This window comes from Monopterus albus, unplaced genomic scaffold (genome assembly GCF_001952655.1).
Source record: "Monopterus albus unplaced genomic scaffold, M_albus_1.0 scaffold32.1, whole genome shotgun sequence".
Lineage (NCBI taxonomy): Eukaryota > Metazoa > Chordata > Actinopteri > Synbranchiformes > Synbranchidae > Monopterus > Monopterus albus.
In genome coordinates, this window is record NW_018127912.1 from 24,804 (window position 1) to 41,812 (window position 17,009).

A 17,009-nucleotide genomic window follows, 5' to 3' on the forward strand; every position below is an offset into this window, starting at 1 on the left:
CTGCATGTGACTTTATGACTACATCAGCTCCGTGCATATTATAGTGTTATAGTAGCAGAGGTGTGTAAAGATCTTCATCGACCCCTGTATCATCTTTCACATTCCAGTAGTCTGGAAACCAAATGCGCAGCCTGTAATCGTTAGAGTGACACATATGTCTGGATGTTTGCAAATTGTTGACAGCTGACCTTTCATGCGATACTCAGGTTGTTTGCTTGCACCACATAAACTTCACAGATCCATGATGTAAATGCCAGTTGGGCTCAGAGAAACAATTCCTTGCACAGCGGGCGACATCTTAAAACCACTGCGGTCTTGTTGCTGCCAGCATAAATTGGCCACGCAGCTTTTAGGCCAATTTAAAAGCTTACTACAGTACAGTGAAGGATAATAGCTTTTTCCAAAGAGCTGTCGTAGTAATAAGAACATGTGCATGGTATGTGAGTAGTGGCAAAGGATGACCTGGATTCAAATGAGGCTTTATATGTTGTGTGTGCCCACTCCCATCCAACCACTACCTCTCCACTTCCCTCACTCTCTCTGTGTTTTCCTGAAATCGCCAGTTGTTTATATTTTCCATTTCTCTGAATTTGTGCAGCAGTTTCACTACCATGCTTAACTGCATAATATTTCTACACTGACAGCATGTTTAGGCTTCTCTACAGTAAGACAACTGATTCCACTAACATTCAGACAAGTAACTTTTTTCATGCTTCCTGGACATACTGATTATCTTTAAAAGGTGTTGTTGTTGTTGTGAAACCACAAACATTAGCTCATGTGAGTAAAGAGAGGTAACACTAAATGGGGAGTTTGGCTTTGAGCAGCTTCCTGCCAATGAATGTTTGTGGTTGTGCTGAACTCGTGTTTGTCTTAAACTGAGCGAGAAGCAAATCTGTAAAATCTGAAGGGCATAAGTGTTTCCTGCATTATATAGAAAAAGTTACTGGTGTACATTTTACACAGCATTTGTTTCAAGGTCCTCAGTCGTTTTCTGCATGTGAAAGATGTGTATTATGTGTTCAACTAAAATACAAAGAAAATCTGAACATAGCTGGATTGTTGGTGGTGTCCGTCATATTGTAAATCTGTAAAGACGGGTGAATTCAAGGTCTTTATAAGTTACAGAATGAACACCAGATCCCACAAAGATGGTCAGCATGCATCTTTAAAAGATAAGGCTGGTCATTTTCAATATATATTCAACAATCCACATACAGAGACTAAAACCAATAGTGAATTCCCTCCACTCAAAGTTAATGTCTGTCAGTCTCTAGCCTGGATTAGTGTATTTGTCTGTGCCATGGATCTCTGTTGTTGTTCAAAAATGATTCCAAACACATCAGTGAAACACATCGCTGCACTGGGTGCCATGTTTCTTTATTAACACATTATGAAACACAAGACCCACATATTTGTTAAAAATGTTGCCCCAAACAGCTATATCGTTTTACAGCATCTGCGTGACATCTCCGTGTGAGCTCTCTGCTTTGGTTACAGTCCACTAGCTTCCACTACTAATATAAAAAATGACCAGCCTTATCCTTTAAATCTAGCAACGTTGCTTATGAAAACACAACTTACTTGGAAAACAACACTGTACTTCTAGATTACACACTTTCACTTCCTTAATTACTGATAATAAGAAGGTACATAAGCACGACTCTGGTGTCTCTCAGCAGGTTAGGCAGATGTAGCCTACCATGTGCAAAGGTGTCTGCGCTACAACGCTACTGTATTTCAGGAGCATCGAGTCATATACAAACACACCTGTGTACATAATCACAGTAAAGTCACCGCAAGAGCACGTATGCACAGGCATGTGTTCACATAAGGTTACAGAACAAATGCACTCACAGATGCACGTGCTTCTCCAGATGTTGTTTTGGAGCTTTGCCTCATTTTGCCACCTAGTTTTGTCTCGCAACCTGCCCAGAGTGTGTATCCACGTTTAGATAAATACACACTGGCAGGGGAAGGTGGCAATTTTACTCACTGTGTGTTTTGTTTACTACAGAGCATTGAGGCGTATGGTTTTCAGTGGGTCTACATACTGTATAGGAGCAGAGCGGCCACACACTGTGCTATGTATAGTATGGTGTGTGAAGTATCTAGGTGTACACTATACATACAGTATATACAGTGAAAGAGCACAAATACACATTGACATACAGATGTATGTTTGCATGCTTGTCACGATGCACTGTAACAATGAACACGCATGCATGTACAAACCAACAAACACATTAACTAGACAGGCCCTTACACTGCTATCAGGATGTATGATGCATAATGGACTCAAAGCTTAATTGCACAAATGACAACAAGCATCACAGGGCTGACATTCTACCCAGAAAACGTTCTGACTGAGGGGTTTAGGATACATCCAAACACTCTGTGTACACTCTGTGCTGTATCCTGAGACACCTTGTTTGAAAACTGCATGAAATAACCTGATGGCAAAGGTTGAAAGTAACCAAGTACAATTACTAGTACTGAACTTAGTACAATTTTGGGGTATTTTTCCACTGCATTGACTTCACTACATTTTATGGGCAAATATTGTACTTTTTACTCTGCTACATTTATTTGATAAATGTTGTAGCTCCACCTTACCAGCTGCAACATTAAATGTAATGTACATCATAATGCAACAGTAATAATCTATACTTCAATGTGAAATGTGCTAATCTGCATAATGAAAACTTTAACTTTTGGTATTTTAAATATGTTTTGATGCTAATACTTTTGTACTTTTACATAAGTACATTTTGAACGGAGGGCTTTTACTTGTAACAGAGTATTTTTACACTGTGGTATTGTTACTTTTACTTAAATAAATAATCTGAGTATTTCTTCCACCCCTGTCTGATGGATCCATAAACACAGTGTGTTACCTCTCAGGTATTAGGGTTAAGGGCCACAGGCTTGGAATCTTATTAGTGCCCCTTAGAACTATTTGCAACTTATTAAAGTGCCAGACATAGTTTGTGAGCCTTTTTTGCCTTCACTTAGTGAAAAACAGTGTGATTTGTGATATCTGATGTGTGATAGCATCTCTTGGCTCTCTGGAGACGCCGGCTTCCTGTGGCCCTTACTTTAGTTTATGGTTTCTTTTGAGGACTGACTGTGGACCACTGCCTGCATTGACTGCTACAAAGTGAACTGTGGAAATGTGAAAACATCCCAGGATCAGAGATGGTTTATCTCAGATCTCATCTGCAGTCATGTCTAGCTCCAAACAGGAAGCTGTGAAAAGCCATTCATTCGTGACCAATTAGTAATTACAGCAATCACATCTCTATTGCTTTGCTTCTCTTGTAGATTCATGGATAAGAGATATTGTAGTATGTCCCACAGGGAGGCGCTGGGAGTGGTTAAATAAATACAAGGCCAACTTTGATTTTTCATCACTAGTTTACTTTTTCAACACCTTTTCAACAGCGTTTCTCTGTCGCTCTGAAAAATGGTAGCTAAACTGGCCTCAGTAGCTTCAAGGTTGGGTAGTGTAACCATACCCACCACATCAAAAAAACACCAGCCTGTTGCCAGTGGCCCTCCCAAAAGAAATGCAGCAGTGCTAGATAGCCTGGTCAGATGTGTCCACCAAGCTCAAATTCCCATACTGTTCCTAAGTCGTACATGGCATCACAGAGGGCGGGTCGGTGCAAGTATCGTCCTCTGATTGCCCAGAGGCGCCGCTATGTCAGGAAGCCTCTCAGCTTTTTCTGTCACAGCAAAGCATCTCCTACACATGTGGCTACACTTTAACTAACATGCCTGCTAGTTTGCAGAGGTTGTTTACTCTAAACTGAAACTTCAAACTCTCACTTAAGCTGTAGTCCCTCTTTAGCTGTAATAGAGTGATACTTTCTGAAGAGCCACACTTGTAACAGGGCATCTTTGCTGATTGCATGTTAACTTGGTTGAAGTGATTTGTGTGACATCTTGTCCACTTTTGGTGTCAGAACTGCTCAAAGATGAGAAAATCAGCCCTGAGAGGCACTTTGACTGAAACAGGTCTCAGGCTATGACAAGGTCTCTTGTCTGCATGAATGCTTGCGGGTGCATGTATGACCATGTTGGGGGTAGGGGAAGCACACACACTCACACAGGACGTGAGGAAGAAGGGGGAGTGTGTTATTAGCTACAGAGAGGGGGGGGGAAGGGAGGAGGCTTGCCTTTTTGCTCTTTCTGAAACCTGAATGCAACAAGATATAAAAGTTAGAGGCAAGTCAGAGAAAATAAGCTATAAGGCACTTAAATTGGACTTTCCCCCTCATTTACTCTTTTAATTTTATTTTAAATTAGTTCAGAATTAGGAGGGAGACACTTTAAAGTTGAAAGACAAAGAGGTTTTGAAATATTTCCTGAGTGCAAAGATGTCTGATTCTGGAGTCAGTCCACACTTGGATGGAATTATTTCTGATTTTGAAGGTTTGTAATTTGTTTTCTACTTTCTCCTATAATATTCATCCTGACAGCTGGGGGGAAGCAGCAACATCTGTCAGACATTCTGTTTAGGAATAGTATTAATGTTGGCCAATACCTTTCTGCTTTGTTTTGCATCAGTGTGCTGTGTGTGTGTCCATAAAGTGTCTTACACGCATTCTTATGACTGGGGGTACTGTGCGTGTGTCTGCTTGTTACTCTTAAAAACAGGGCAGTAGACATATGCTAGTCAAGTCCTCGCAGCCTATCATCTGTTATTGATTATGCCCAAATTACATCAATAACAGAAACAAACAGCACTGACACCACACTGCTGCAGCACCGGAAAGCACCTCAGCTGAAAACACTGAGAGGGAGACAGTGGAAACCTCAGCACTAAGAGCTAACATCTGTCTAACCCCTCATACTGCATTTATAAATGTGTTTCTCCCTTTTGTTTGTTACTGTGGAGCTGGCATTAATTCCCTTTGCTCCTCCCCTTTCCTCTGTCTTTCTTCCTTGCTTGCTTCTTTTCTATTCTCCGGTCAAACCAGTGGCTTTTCGACCTGATGCTCACTGTTAAACATCACAGCTTGATGCTGAGATTGTCCATTTATAATGTGTTAATTAGTGGAAGGAGCTGTTGGATAATCAACACTGTACAATTTGTCTCCAATAACCTGTTTTCTGTGTATTTGCTGCCCAACTGCATCATGTCATTTATTTACTAACTCACCTGTGTTACCGTGTCTGACTGACAAACCTGGCCGACTTCCATATGAATTTTTACAACTTTTGTTGAGCCATCTTATTTGTTTAACTTGTGTGTAAGCAGGATTAACTAGACAGTTTGTTGATGCTATGTAATTTTTGCAACCTTATAAAACCAAACTCTGGACCACACACAGATGTGCTTCACACTGTAATTGGTCAGGTATGTCGAGGTAAACTCTACAAAATGTAACTTTTAACAATTCCCCCTTTTTTTCTGAATACACCCACTTCCATCTCTTTAATGTACAAACAAGTGCAACACCATGAATGCCTAGAGTCCCTGCGTCCTCATATGAGGACCGCACATTTTGGGTTTCCTGCACCATATACTTTATTTCTTCTCAACTTAGACCTGTTGTCCTCGTATGTAGACACTTTTACCACCATCTTGTGGTAGGAAAAGCACATTACATGTGTTACTATAATTCCAAGATGGCGTCAATCTCAGCTAAGATGTTCTACAGCCGAGCGCGAAATAAATATGGACAAGGTACAAAACCTAAAAACATTTCATGGTTGAAACCTGCTAATTTATGCTTTTTAATGTCTGTAGTTTGAGATGGTATATAAATTTGACATCTTTTAGCAATAGTAACAAGTTAGGAGGCTTCTAACTATGAAGTACACGTTTGAGGACATTGGGACCATGTTAATACATTGTCTATGTGAAGGTGTAAAAGTAATGACACATGGCTTGGGAAGATTTGTGAAAAAAAATAACAGTTTCCACTAAATATAAATATAAACAGTTGTTGCATGTGGTACACATTAGTGTACATTGATTAAATTTCTTTTAGTGTTATCCGATACATGTCTAGGGTCCATTTCTTTGTCAAAAGCAGAAAGACTGCTGAATGCAATAATAGGAGAGAACTCTTTTCACAAAGGTCCATAGGTGTGATACTGTTTCTACAGACTACAAACAAATGAAATTTCTCCGCACAAAATGAATTGAGACAAAACATACTTTTGGAATATGTAGTCATGTAGTCATCAGTCTGCAATGAGTTGCAATTACTGTTTGCACAGTCATGTTCTGGAATAGTTTTATTCTGTAATGTGATGCAAATATGTGCACAGCCATTTTCTGGCATAGTTTTGTACTGTGATGTGTTGCAAATATTGTTAGCAAATTTTGTTTTTGCACAGCTATGTTCTGGCATAGATTTATTCTGTAATGTGTTGCAAATATTGTGTGCACAGCCATGTTCTGGCATAGTTTTGTTCTGTCTCAAACACCAGTAATTTTATTGTATTACGCATTAAAATAAACCCAATGTCCCCATATGAGGACATCATTTTTCTCAAAAATGACTTCCTGTTCAAAGACCATACTTGGATTTTGTACTTATCATGTCCCAATAATCCCAAATAGATAGGAAAAAATTAAAATGCATATGAAACCAAAGCTCAGGACTCTAGAGGTTAAGATGACTGGATCTTCAGGTGCTCACAAAAATACATCATTATGAGTTTCAACCAAATTATACAAATCTTTTTTCTCTCTTACTGAAAAAAGCGGCGGCACATTGTTCTGGTGCATTCCTATGGTACTAGATGCAGTCCGACCACAACTGAAGGCAGAAGTGCTGACAACAATCACAGGGTCATGATAACAAAGCACAAATTTCAGAGACTCTTTTCAGTCATAGTTTTGCACTTGTTTAACAGTCCATAATACTATATTTACCTGTAGATGGATACTACAGTCATAATGCAATCAAAAAACACAATTTTCACATTCACCTTAGTTTATCTGCATATTCTATTTAGTCTCTCCATTCACACATCTTTAATTTCACCTGTTTATTCAGTTAAAGCCGTTAGATGTGTTTGACTACATCCTGCATGACGCTAACAGCTACCACATCAATATGGTAATTTTACCTCGAGCACTTTTCCAGTGATATACTTTTTGCAGCTCTCACACTGGATGCCAAACATGGCGTGGTAGTCCATCTCACAGAAGGGGATCCCATCCCTGTTAGGACACAGGATGAGACAGAGCACAGAACATCACATGCACTTGAGGTCACACAGGAGATTGCACAAAACCTCTGAATCCTCCACACACCGTGACTGACTCAGCAAGTGTTAAGGGAAGGTGCTGGGTGGAGCCTCCAAACTTATATGATGATAATTTGACTACATTTTGCACCAAACATAAAAGTACAACTACTGGTTAGTGCCAGAAGTTACAATTTCAGACAGTGTATTATAATGCTCTCAGCCAACAAAGCAGGTGAAATGGCACAAAACAGGAAACCTTTACAAAACAAAAGTACAAAACAGGAAGCAAGTCCAAAACCCTAACAAAGAGTTAAAATTCAACAGCATATACCACTGAAGTAACTGCATTATTGAAGCAGTGAATTTACAGTATTTCCAAAGCCAGAGTGACTTACTTGCTGATGTACTCAGCATTGAGCACCTTGTTGCAGACTTTACACTTGAAGCAGCCCAGGTGCCAGTGCTTGTCCAGTGCTACAAGGGACTGTTCATTTTTAAACTCCTTCCCACACCCACAGCAGTCTGCACATAGGACATGAGGGAGCAATCAAAATTAGATACAGTTTGATGAGAAATGATACAGAACATGACTGAAGTGGAAGAGTTCCTTCTATAAATTTGAATGAACAAAATTACAAAAGTAGAATTGGATATATTAGTTTCCAAAGACAAGAATGACTTGACATCATTTTAAAAAGTACCAATTTTGGGGGTGGAACAGAAAATTACAATAACAAGCAGTGTAACAAATTATAGTCTGCAAAAGTAAAAAGTTTACATTTGGCATAATTTATGCAAAGAAGGTGCAGCTAGAGACATAAACTGTTTTAACTGACTGTGGACAGCTTGTATGGGTGCTGGGCTGCTGGCAGGGAGAGGCTGGGCACACTTTTGACAGATACATTCCTTCCCGTTAAATGTTACTCGGTCACCAGCTGGGAACGGCTGCCTGTACACAAAAGAAAACAGATAGAACATTAGATGTGGGCTTCCACTAATACAGTTTGTGATAAGGTGTCAGTTTTGGTAAAGGCTTATTCAAAGCCCCTGAAACAAGATTTAGTTTATCATGTGGTCATTAAAAGCCATATGAAATTGTGTTGTGGCAGCTTTCAATGCAACGTGATTAAAATAATCACTGTAAAATAATTTCTCTGATGTGGCATGACATATTAAAACAATGTATTGCTGACTAGCAGCTGTCAGGGAGGAAGATCTACTGTGTCAGTACAGTTGAGAGATTTGAGCAGGGCTGAACTCGGGATCTTAGAAACGCTGAAGCCACAAGTACAAATTCCCCAACTGAAGTTTACCCACAAAAGATTTCTGACATGTTTTTGGTGTTGTTTCATGATTCTTTTTAAAATTCATTTAAATATGACTTAATATACACATCATAAACTGTGTAAACTACTCAAATTGGTTAAAAAAAGCATAAAACAACAAATTATCAACATATGACTAATCAGGTGTCACCACTATTCAATAATCTTGTAAAAAATTATCTGTGTGGAGCAGGACTATTCTTTTGAGGCAATAAAATATGGAGCTTGAAAAAGAGTCACTGATTGCAACTTTACAGATACCGACTTAATCTCAACATAAAAAACGAGTTAACACTATTATATAACCTTTTATTTAGCATTTATAGTATAACCACTTTCAATTTATTTAGTCTTTCTTATATGGTGTTAAAAGCAGATTATAAATGACACAAAGCTTCTTTCTCAAGCAATGACAATAAATAATAGTGTCATCTGTACAAAAGTGCATTTGTCCTGTTGAACATTCAAACCAAGTCCATTAGAATAAATGGAAAAAGAAAGTGGACCCAGAACTGAACCACGAGGTATACCTTTGGTCTCATTTAGAAACCCTAATTTAAGATCTTCCCAGTTACACATTCGACTGCTAAATAGTGTGTTTCAATAGTGTGTGACACAGTGATGGTGACATAACAGATTCCACACACATCCAAAACCCTGAAAACGGTCATAGAATAGATCCCTATTACGCCTCTTTAGCATTCATATTCACTTTGAACCAAAAACAAAACAAACAAGCAAAAACAAAGCAATAGGATCCACAATAGCACATTAGAAGTTAAACAAGATATTGATGGCATCTAATGATCATTCCAAGAAGTGCAGTTTGCACATTAACAGTAGCTTCAACATTCAGGTGTAAAATTAATTAACTGATTTATGGTTCCTTTGGAGACAAATGTCATTATAATGCTTAAGACCTTACAAACACAACAAAAACAATGTTAATGTCTGCTGTTTTTTTATCTGCTCTGTTTTGCTATGACAATTAGTTCTGCACTTTTTCAGTTTCACATTAAAAGTGTTTAGTCCCTTCACTTTCCTGGAAGGATTTTATTATAAATCTGCCAAAAAATGTTTGAGAATCATTAATAGCACCTTAATAACACCACAATTAATGAATCCATGAAGATTGTTTCTGCTATATACTCTACTGTATATACAGCACTGTGCAAAAGTTTTAGGCACTTCTAGACGTTCAAATTCTTTTCCATAATGCATTATCATCAGGGGATGTGTGACTGGTCTCAGGTTAATTCTGCAGCATGGCAGTGAGCCCAGACACACAGCCAGAGTCATAACGAACGATCTTCAGAGATGGGAAGAACAAAGAGTCCTGGTCTGGGCCCTACAGAGCCCTGATCTCAACATCATGGAGTCAGGCTGGAGATTACATAAAGACACTGAAGATACTGAGTCTGCTTAAATCCACAAAACAACTGTGGCAAGTTATCCAAGATTTTAGAACCAAGGTACCTGCTAAATCCCTTAAAAAATGCATGGAAGAGTCACACCAAATATTGATTTGACTCTTTTTTGGGGTGGTTGTACTTTGTTTGTTAAGTGATAAGTAAAAACAACCAGTGGCATTATTTTGAAAGCAGCCTCAGTTTAATTTTACTAAAACCTGTACACTACTGTATAACTAAGTAACTAAGATCAGCAAAGAGAATAGCTATGTTGTAGTAATGACTGAATACATATAGAAATGTTTGCATTGTTTACTGGCCTTTAATTAGATTTTATAGGTGCAATGCATATGTGTACGCTGTAACATCATCTAACTGTACAGTTGGACATTAGCATACCTAATCTTTGTTGACTGTTGTGAGTGCCAACTAATATCAGCAACAGTTTTTAACACCCCACTTCTCACGCTGAAGCTTCTTTTCCTCTCTATCTTGAATATTTTTTATTCCTTTCCTTCCCTTGTCTCTCTGTTTTCCTCCCCCTAACTCCTGACTGTCTGTTATTGGTGCTTCTGGGCTGAGACTATTCTGAATGTTTGTGTTTATTGGTTAGGATGTCCTTGAGTAGCAAGTGATGACACTGATAATAAAGTGGCTGTATATCTTAACACCTGGGTTTACTGGGACCAAAACAAGGATGCAGCTGCCTCCATACTTGTTTTTGTTGCACCAATGATTCCGAGCTGTACTGTCTGCGCTGCATTATTTTCCCACATGAGACTCTGTCAGACACAGGACACCGGGCGGTGATGGGTAGTAGAGGGATGTTGGGAGACAAGACTCCTGGCTGTTGTTAATGAGGTTCCTCTGAGGTAGACTGGACCTCTTGTTTCCAGCTCATAGTCTGGGAATGCTGCTTCACTGGGAATGATACTCCTTCACCTGTCTGTCAGTCCCACTCTCATGCACAAATACTGCTGCTTTTGCACCACAATCCTGTACTTATATTTTTTTAAAGTCCATCCTTTTCCCTGTTTAACTACCCCATACCACAAGAAAAACCTGGGAGTCTGTGGGAAGAAGTGAGCTATATAAGAGCTGAGTGAGCATATAAATAAGAAATACCCCGAATGCTTATATTCCCTGGCAGAAAGATTCAGATTCACATCTGCTCTTAAATCATGTACACTTGATTGCACAGTTTCTAAATACAAACAAACGGAAAAGAATACAAGTCCTCTGCTCTTGCCCCATGCCTGAGGGCATATAATCACAAAGCAGCCAAGGACATAAATGCTTATTTAAGATCACTTCACAGGTCACTGACAAAACAACGCATGAAATGTCTGAATATGAATCTGGATATCCCTTCAGCTTTACTTCTCATATTTATGGCTCTTCAAAATGTAACAACAATCCACAGCCAGTGTCAAGACATGACATTGTTTCCTAAAGTGTTGGGACATAACTGCAGTATCATCTTAAAGCGTACATCACATCTTTTCAGGTATTTGTGAAGCCTGCAGGCCGAGTTTGCTTCACCAACTTCACCAAATTTTCTGGCCAGAGTTTAAAGTAGCCACCGCCTTGCACTCCTGCTCAGCAATCATAAATCACAAGAAAGAGGAAAGCAGGAGTAAGAAGAACACAGTCCAGTGACACTATGGGATTGGACACTATATCATTTTTTAATGCATGTTATCTATAGATTTAAAAAATTGCACAGTGATTTTAACACAAAACTCTTTTGTGTGCTTATTAAAGGACATTTCATGCATTCCACACATTATATATGTACTGTAAAATTATATGGAGTGACTAAAGCTACACCCCTGGTAACACTTAAAAAACCAGTCTTGTGCAAGAAGAAGTACACCATGCTCTAAGGTCTAGATTCCTGTGAGGAAGGAGAATATTCTTGGTGTGTCTGACCACCACCAGAGGAGAACAAGACTTTGGCTGCAGCCTAAATTTTAGTTAGGGGGTAAATTGTATCAAGTATCCACCATGTTGGAATGAAGCAGCTCATAACAGTAAGACAGATTATTGGTGCTGACTCATGTGTGTGGGAAGATGGCTTTGATGTGATTGTGTTGAGCTCTGCATCCCCTTACAGAGCTTCGGATTTACATGGAGAGCAGTGAGGCTGAGGCACGGCTCCCTCCCTGTGGGTAATAACTCATTCACTTTTATAGAACTATAAACACAAGTCCATATACAGTACGTGTTTGCCATAAACAGATCAAATAAGTTTGAATTTTGAGTTCTGGATTGGTGGAAACAAGAGATGTTCTTAAGGGTGTGTGAGTGGACTGGTATAAGTACTGTGTCATTATGATACCAGCTCCTGGCCACTGGCTTGACACAGCCACTCCATTATGGGAGTCAAATTCAAGTTGACTTTGAGCCAGTGCACTCTTCCCAGGAGGTGATTTCATCCCTTAGTATCCTCATCTTGGACAGTGGAGCTATTTCCTCGCATCACAGCTAACCAAGGGGAAGGATGTGCCTTGATCTCTGTGCTCATGTTGCTCATAAACAGGGAGACTTGGGACTTTTTTTGACTAAATGCTTGGCAGTGAGGTTTGCTTGGCTGATTGCAGGCAGTATAACAAGTCACGGAACACCTCAAATGGGTCTGTGTAAGGCTTTAGAAGTTTAATACTGTAGTGTACCTCACACATAGCATCCAAGTGATGACAAAACAATACATGAATCAATGTAAAACTGCTGTTTATGGGGGATATGATAACATTAGATAGCTATGGCTCAATTATTAATACATGCTGCTACTTTTGTGTTGCCACTTGCCACCAAAGCTGCTTCCCCCCTCACTCAGACCCCAAGTACTTCACTACCTTAATGCAGCTCCTACAATAATGTGTCTTAGAAAAACACTTTGTTTTTAATTTTGATTTTTGGATTTTGCCTCAACTTCTCATAAGTGGCTATCTCGACCCATAAATGGTTTATAAGGGAAAGGTGAGCGTGTTTTTGTTAGGAAATTGTAACAATGAGTCAGCTCTACTTGACTAGTTACTTGAGCTAGTATTTAGACTTTACCAAAAACAACATTGGATACATTCATAAAATACAATATGTTCCTGTGGCTTTAAACCAGTAGTTCCCAACCTTGTTGGCTTGTGAGCCCTTATATATAAAAAAAAGCATAATTCAGATCAGCAGTTCCACCAAGAAATGAGTTCCCCTCTAAACTTCTCAGAAGGTTTCATTTAAATAACTGTTCAATGGCCAAAGAAGAAACCATTATACAACAGTTCACAAAAAACAGATGCCAAAAAAATTTAACATCAGTACCGAAAACCTAATTATGTAATTCATAACAATATATGTGTCAGGGGTCATTTTTCTGCAGAATCACTTCTTTTGCTTTTCATACTTTAAGTTCAACTTGCATGAATAAACAACTTTTACTTATAATTGAACATATTTATTGTACATTGTTGTATTGGTACCTTTACTTAAACTTTATATTTTAATGCTTCTCCCTCCACTGGTTTCACCTAGTTGTCCTTAACAACAACTACTGTGTTCAATCAGCTATTAATCAATATTTTCATTATCAGTTGATCTGCTGCCTCTTCTGAGTATTTTCTCTGTCTGCTGATTATTGGTTTTATAGTGTCAGAAAATTGTGAAAATTACCCAACAGTTCCTTAAAACCAAAGGTTACCTCTTTAAATATCTTGTTCTGTTTGACCAGAAGTCCAAAATCCAAAATCATATTTGGCTTATAGTTGTGATCAGAGAAAAGCAGCATTTAAAATGACTTAATAAATGATCAGAACTAATCATTTCACCTGTCAAACAAATTACTGTGTCACTGAAGTGCTGTCTTTATCCATTTTGTGCAGCTCTGAAGAGATCCTTTGAAGTGGAGGATGTTGATACTTCAGGTCACTCTTCGCCCGGCCCCCGCCGTACAACCAGCTCCTCTCACCGTAACACCATGTCTCCTACCAGCATCTACTACCGAGATCTGGGCACTGCCAACCCACCCACCACCACCAACAACCTCAACTTCACCCAACCCCGCTCCATCATGGGTGGAGGAGGCTCCAAGCCCCCCGAGCCCATGTCGCGCCGCTCTGAACTTTCCATTGACATCTCATCTTCTTCCAGCAAGCAGGTTGATAATGTCACCAGCCCTGCTTCCACACGCTTCATGACTAATAGTGTCCTGAAACGCCTCGAAGTTCTGGGCCACTCCAAAACCCCTGAGGTGAGCCACAAGAGGGAGGTCACCTTTGCCAGAGCACCTAGTGACTCCCCAGTGATACGCCGCCATGAGGGCAGCAGTAACAACAATGGGATCAGCCGTGCTCCCGAGCAGAATCACGCTCGCAGGTTTGAGCCCCCTGGTCCTGGGGATGTACGCAAACCTGACATCAGCACCACCAGAGCTCCTCCAGAGAACAACAGCCACCACCCATCAGTGCACCACCCACATCATCCCAACCCTCACCACAACACCATTGTCACCACCTTCCGCTGCTCCTCCCCTAATCTGCCTGGACGCAAATCTCCCAACCCTGACAGTAAGTCTACTTAATCTGTCATACAGCATCCTGAAACTGCCACAGGCTCTATGCACACACTCTATGAAAGCAATACTGTGTTTTTTCTGAAAAACCTAAAGTGGTAATCAGTGGTATCTTTTGGTGAGATGATGGTGGCTAAAACTGCTAATTGTCAACACCCAGTTTTTTTGTCAGCTTTTGTTTTAACACAGATCTTTTAGTGCAGAATAGGGTCATCTTTTTTTTAAGACTAAATTAGCAACAAATACAAATCTGTGTAAAATCTGACATCTACTAGTAAACATCATCTCCTTTAGGTTGATCTTTATTCTGTTCAACAGTAAGTAACTAGAACTACCGCTTTGTGGTGTATACCTCCGCCAACTAGTCAAATTCACAGGAATGGACAGACTTTGACCTTTGGCCACCAAAATCTCAGTTCATCCTTGAGTCCAAGTGGACATTTGTACCAAGATATATGTATGGGTCTTGAGAACTGATAAGAAAACAGATGTTGGCTTGATCGATTCTCATGACATTTGTTGGCTTGATGAGTGAAACCTGAATTTCACGCTGCCTTGAATAACTTTTAGCAGCTTGTGCGACTGCTTTAGCATAGACTTAACAGGTGTGAAGCTGTCATCAATGGAAAAGCAATTAAAGCTAGTGCAGTGGGTTATCTTGAACTCGAATAAACCCAAATGACATTCTCTTATGTTATGAAGAAAGGGCAGGTTTTCACTCTTGGCTGCAAGTTAGTTTATATTTAAACCCCACTAAGTAAAAAACTTTTTCCAGACTACATTTCATTTGATCTCCAGCTTCATATCTCCTTGCTCCTTCCTCTGCTCACACTGAGCTAACAGACTAACCCAAGTATCAGATCTCTCACTAAGAAAAAGCCAGTAACACAAGCATTTGTTTGATTAAACAGATGTCTGTATGTTTTTCATTAATACATGCAACCATGTCCTTGAATGCCTGTTTGTCAGTAGAAACAGTAGAGTGTCTGTATTTTGTGGTGATCCACGTCTGTTCTTAATGCTGTATTGGAGCTGGGACTATGGGATGAAAGTGGAACTTTGGCAGCACAAGAACAGTATGGCAGTCAAATGTGTAATTAGTGTTACTGTTGCAGTAAAACTATATGCAACAGACGGGTCGATTGTAGCCCACAGCCTTATATGTGTTTCTATGATGCCGCTTGTGAAATGATTCTTTCTTCCTCACTTAAGTAAGCCTACCTACCAAGCTCTGTCACAACTACATAGCTAGACTACTGTAAATGTGGAGTATAGAGAGGGAAGTGTGTCACATTTACACCTGCAAGTTGGCTTATGGAGCAACATAATCATTCATTAGTCATGTATACAAAGGAAATGACTAACATAACAAAAGGGGAAACCTATATAACTATTATCCACATTGCCAAGCAGTTATTAATTTGCTCCTGATGGAATAGAATGAGTGTGTTTTCCTGTTGGTTTGACCATTTGAACTTACATGTGTCTAGTTTGTACTTTACACTTTGTACTTTAGGTTGAAATACTGCTCTTTGTCATTTGGCAGATGTTTTGTAGTCACATTTCTCTGTGTGCTATGTTGCCATAGTGTTTCTGCTGTGTATGACTATACTTTTCTAGTCTGTGTTTGTGCTGAAAGCTTTGCATGGTTCTGTTCTAGATTGTTCAAGGTTGTAGACGTATTTGTCCATAGGGAGAGGACCTAATAGGGGTCTAAATGAAGGTTGACCTCCCTGGAGCGCCCTGGGGCACTAACTAGGCCCACCCTGTTCTGCTCTAAGGCTACGTTCAGACTACTTGCTGAATTGACTCAGATCTGATCTTTTCACAAATGTATGGACAAACCAAATGTGTTTTTTTTAATCACATCAGATCCAAGCCACTTGCATATATGGTCCTAATTGATATCCAATCTGATGTGCACATCGCCTGTCATCATTCAGTGTGACCGCCGCCCAAATGACGTTGTTGTTATTGTTGTACACACATGACTCACCTTTCAGTTAAATCTACATATACAGTGGCAGTTTTGGGCCTCGACAGTGTTCACAGCAGAGACGTGTCTGTTACACGCATGAATGTGAACCGTCAACACAGAAAGCTCAGAAGTGAGCGTCAAGGCCTTTAATGTGAATGTATCGTAAGACGGTGGTTCCCAAACCTTTTCTGCTGTCCACCCCCCCTTCTGTGGGTGAAAATATTTTGGAGCCCCCGCCCCGTCAGCTTTATACTCTACTCTCCTGCTTTAAGACGTGATCAAGCGAGTGATCAACACTTATAGTAGCATTGCAATCACACATGTAGCGCTAACATACCTGCCTCTGTGGTCTAAGTTATACCCAAGGTAGGAATTGTTCTATTGATTATTGATTAATGAATGCTGTGATTTTTATTTTGACCTTTTGCTCCATTATAGGCATTTTTAGTAATTTTATTAATAAATATTAGGAGCGATTATTTCATGTTGTTTTAAGAAGGTGTGCAGCTACACTATTT

The 17,009-nt window shown here is 39.6% G+C and overlaps 1 protein-coding gene across 3 annotated transcripts in view; it reads left to right on the forward strand.

The window, feature by feature from the left end:
* Positions 1 to 17,009, forward strand: part of septin9b (septin 9b) — a 69,405-nt gene that overhangs the window by 3,476 nt on the left and 48,920 nt on the right. The window contains exons 1-2 of one of the 3 annotated variants that reach the window (XM_020597027.1): positions 4,208 to 4,437; positions 13,825 to 14,508. In XM_020597027.1, the coding sequence (XP_020452683.1) occupies positions 4,383 to 4,437; positions 13,825 to 14,508 (739 nt within the window). In that variant the 5' untranslated portion in view covers positions 4,208 to 4,382. Of the gene's footprint in view, positions 1 to 4,207; positions 4,438 to 5,482; positions 5,696 to 13,824; positions 14,509 to 17,009 lie in introns of those variants that run through there. The other 2 variants (XM_020597026.1, XM_020597028.1) reach the window with 2 other exon arrangements.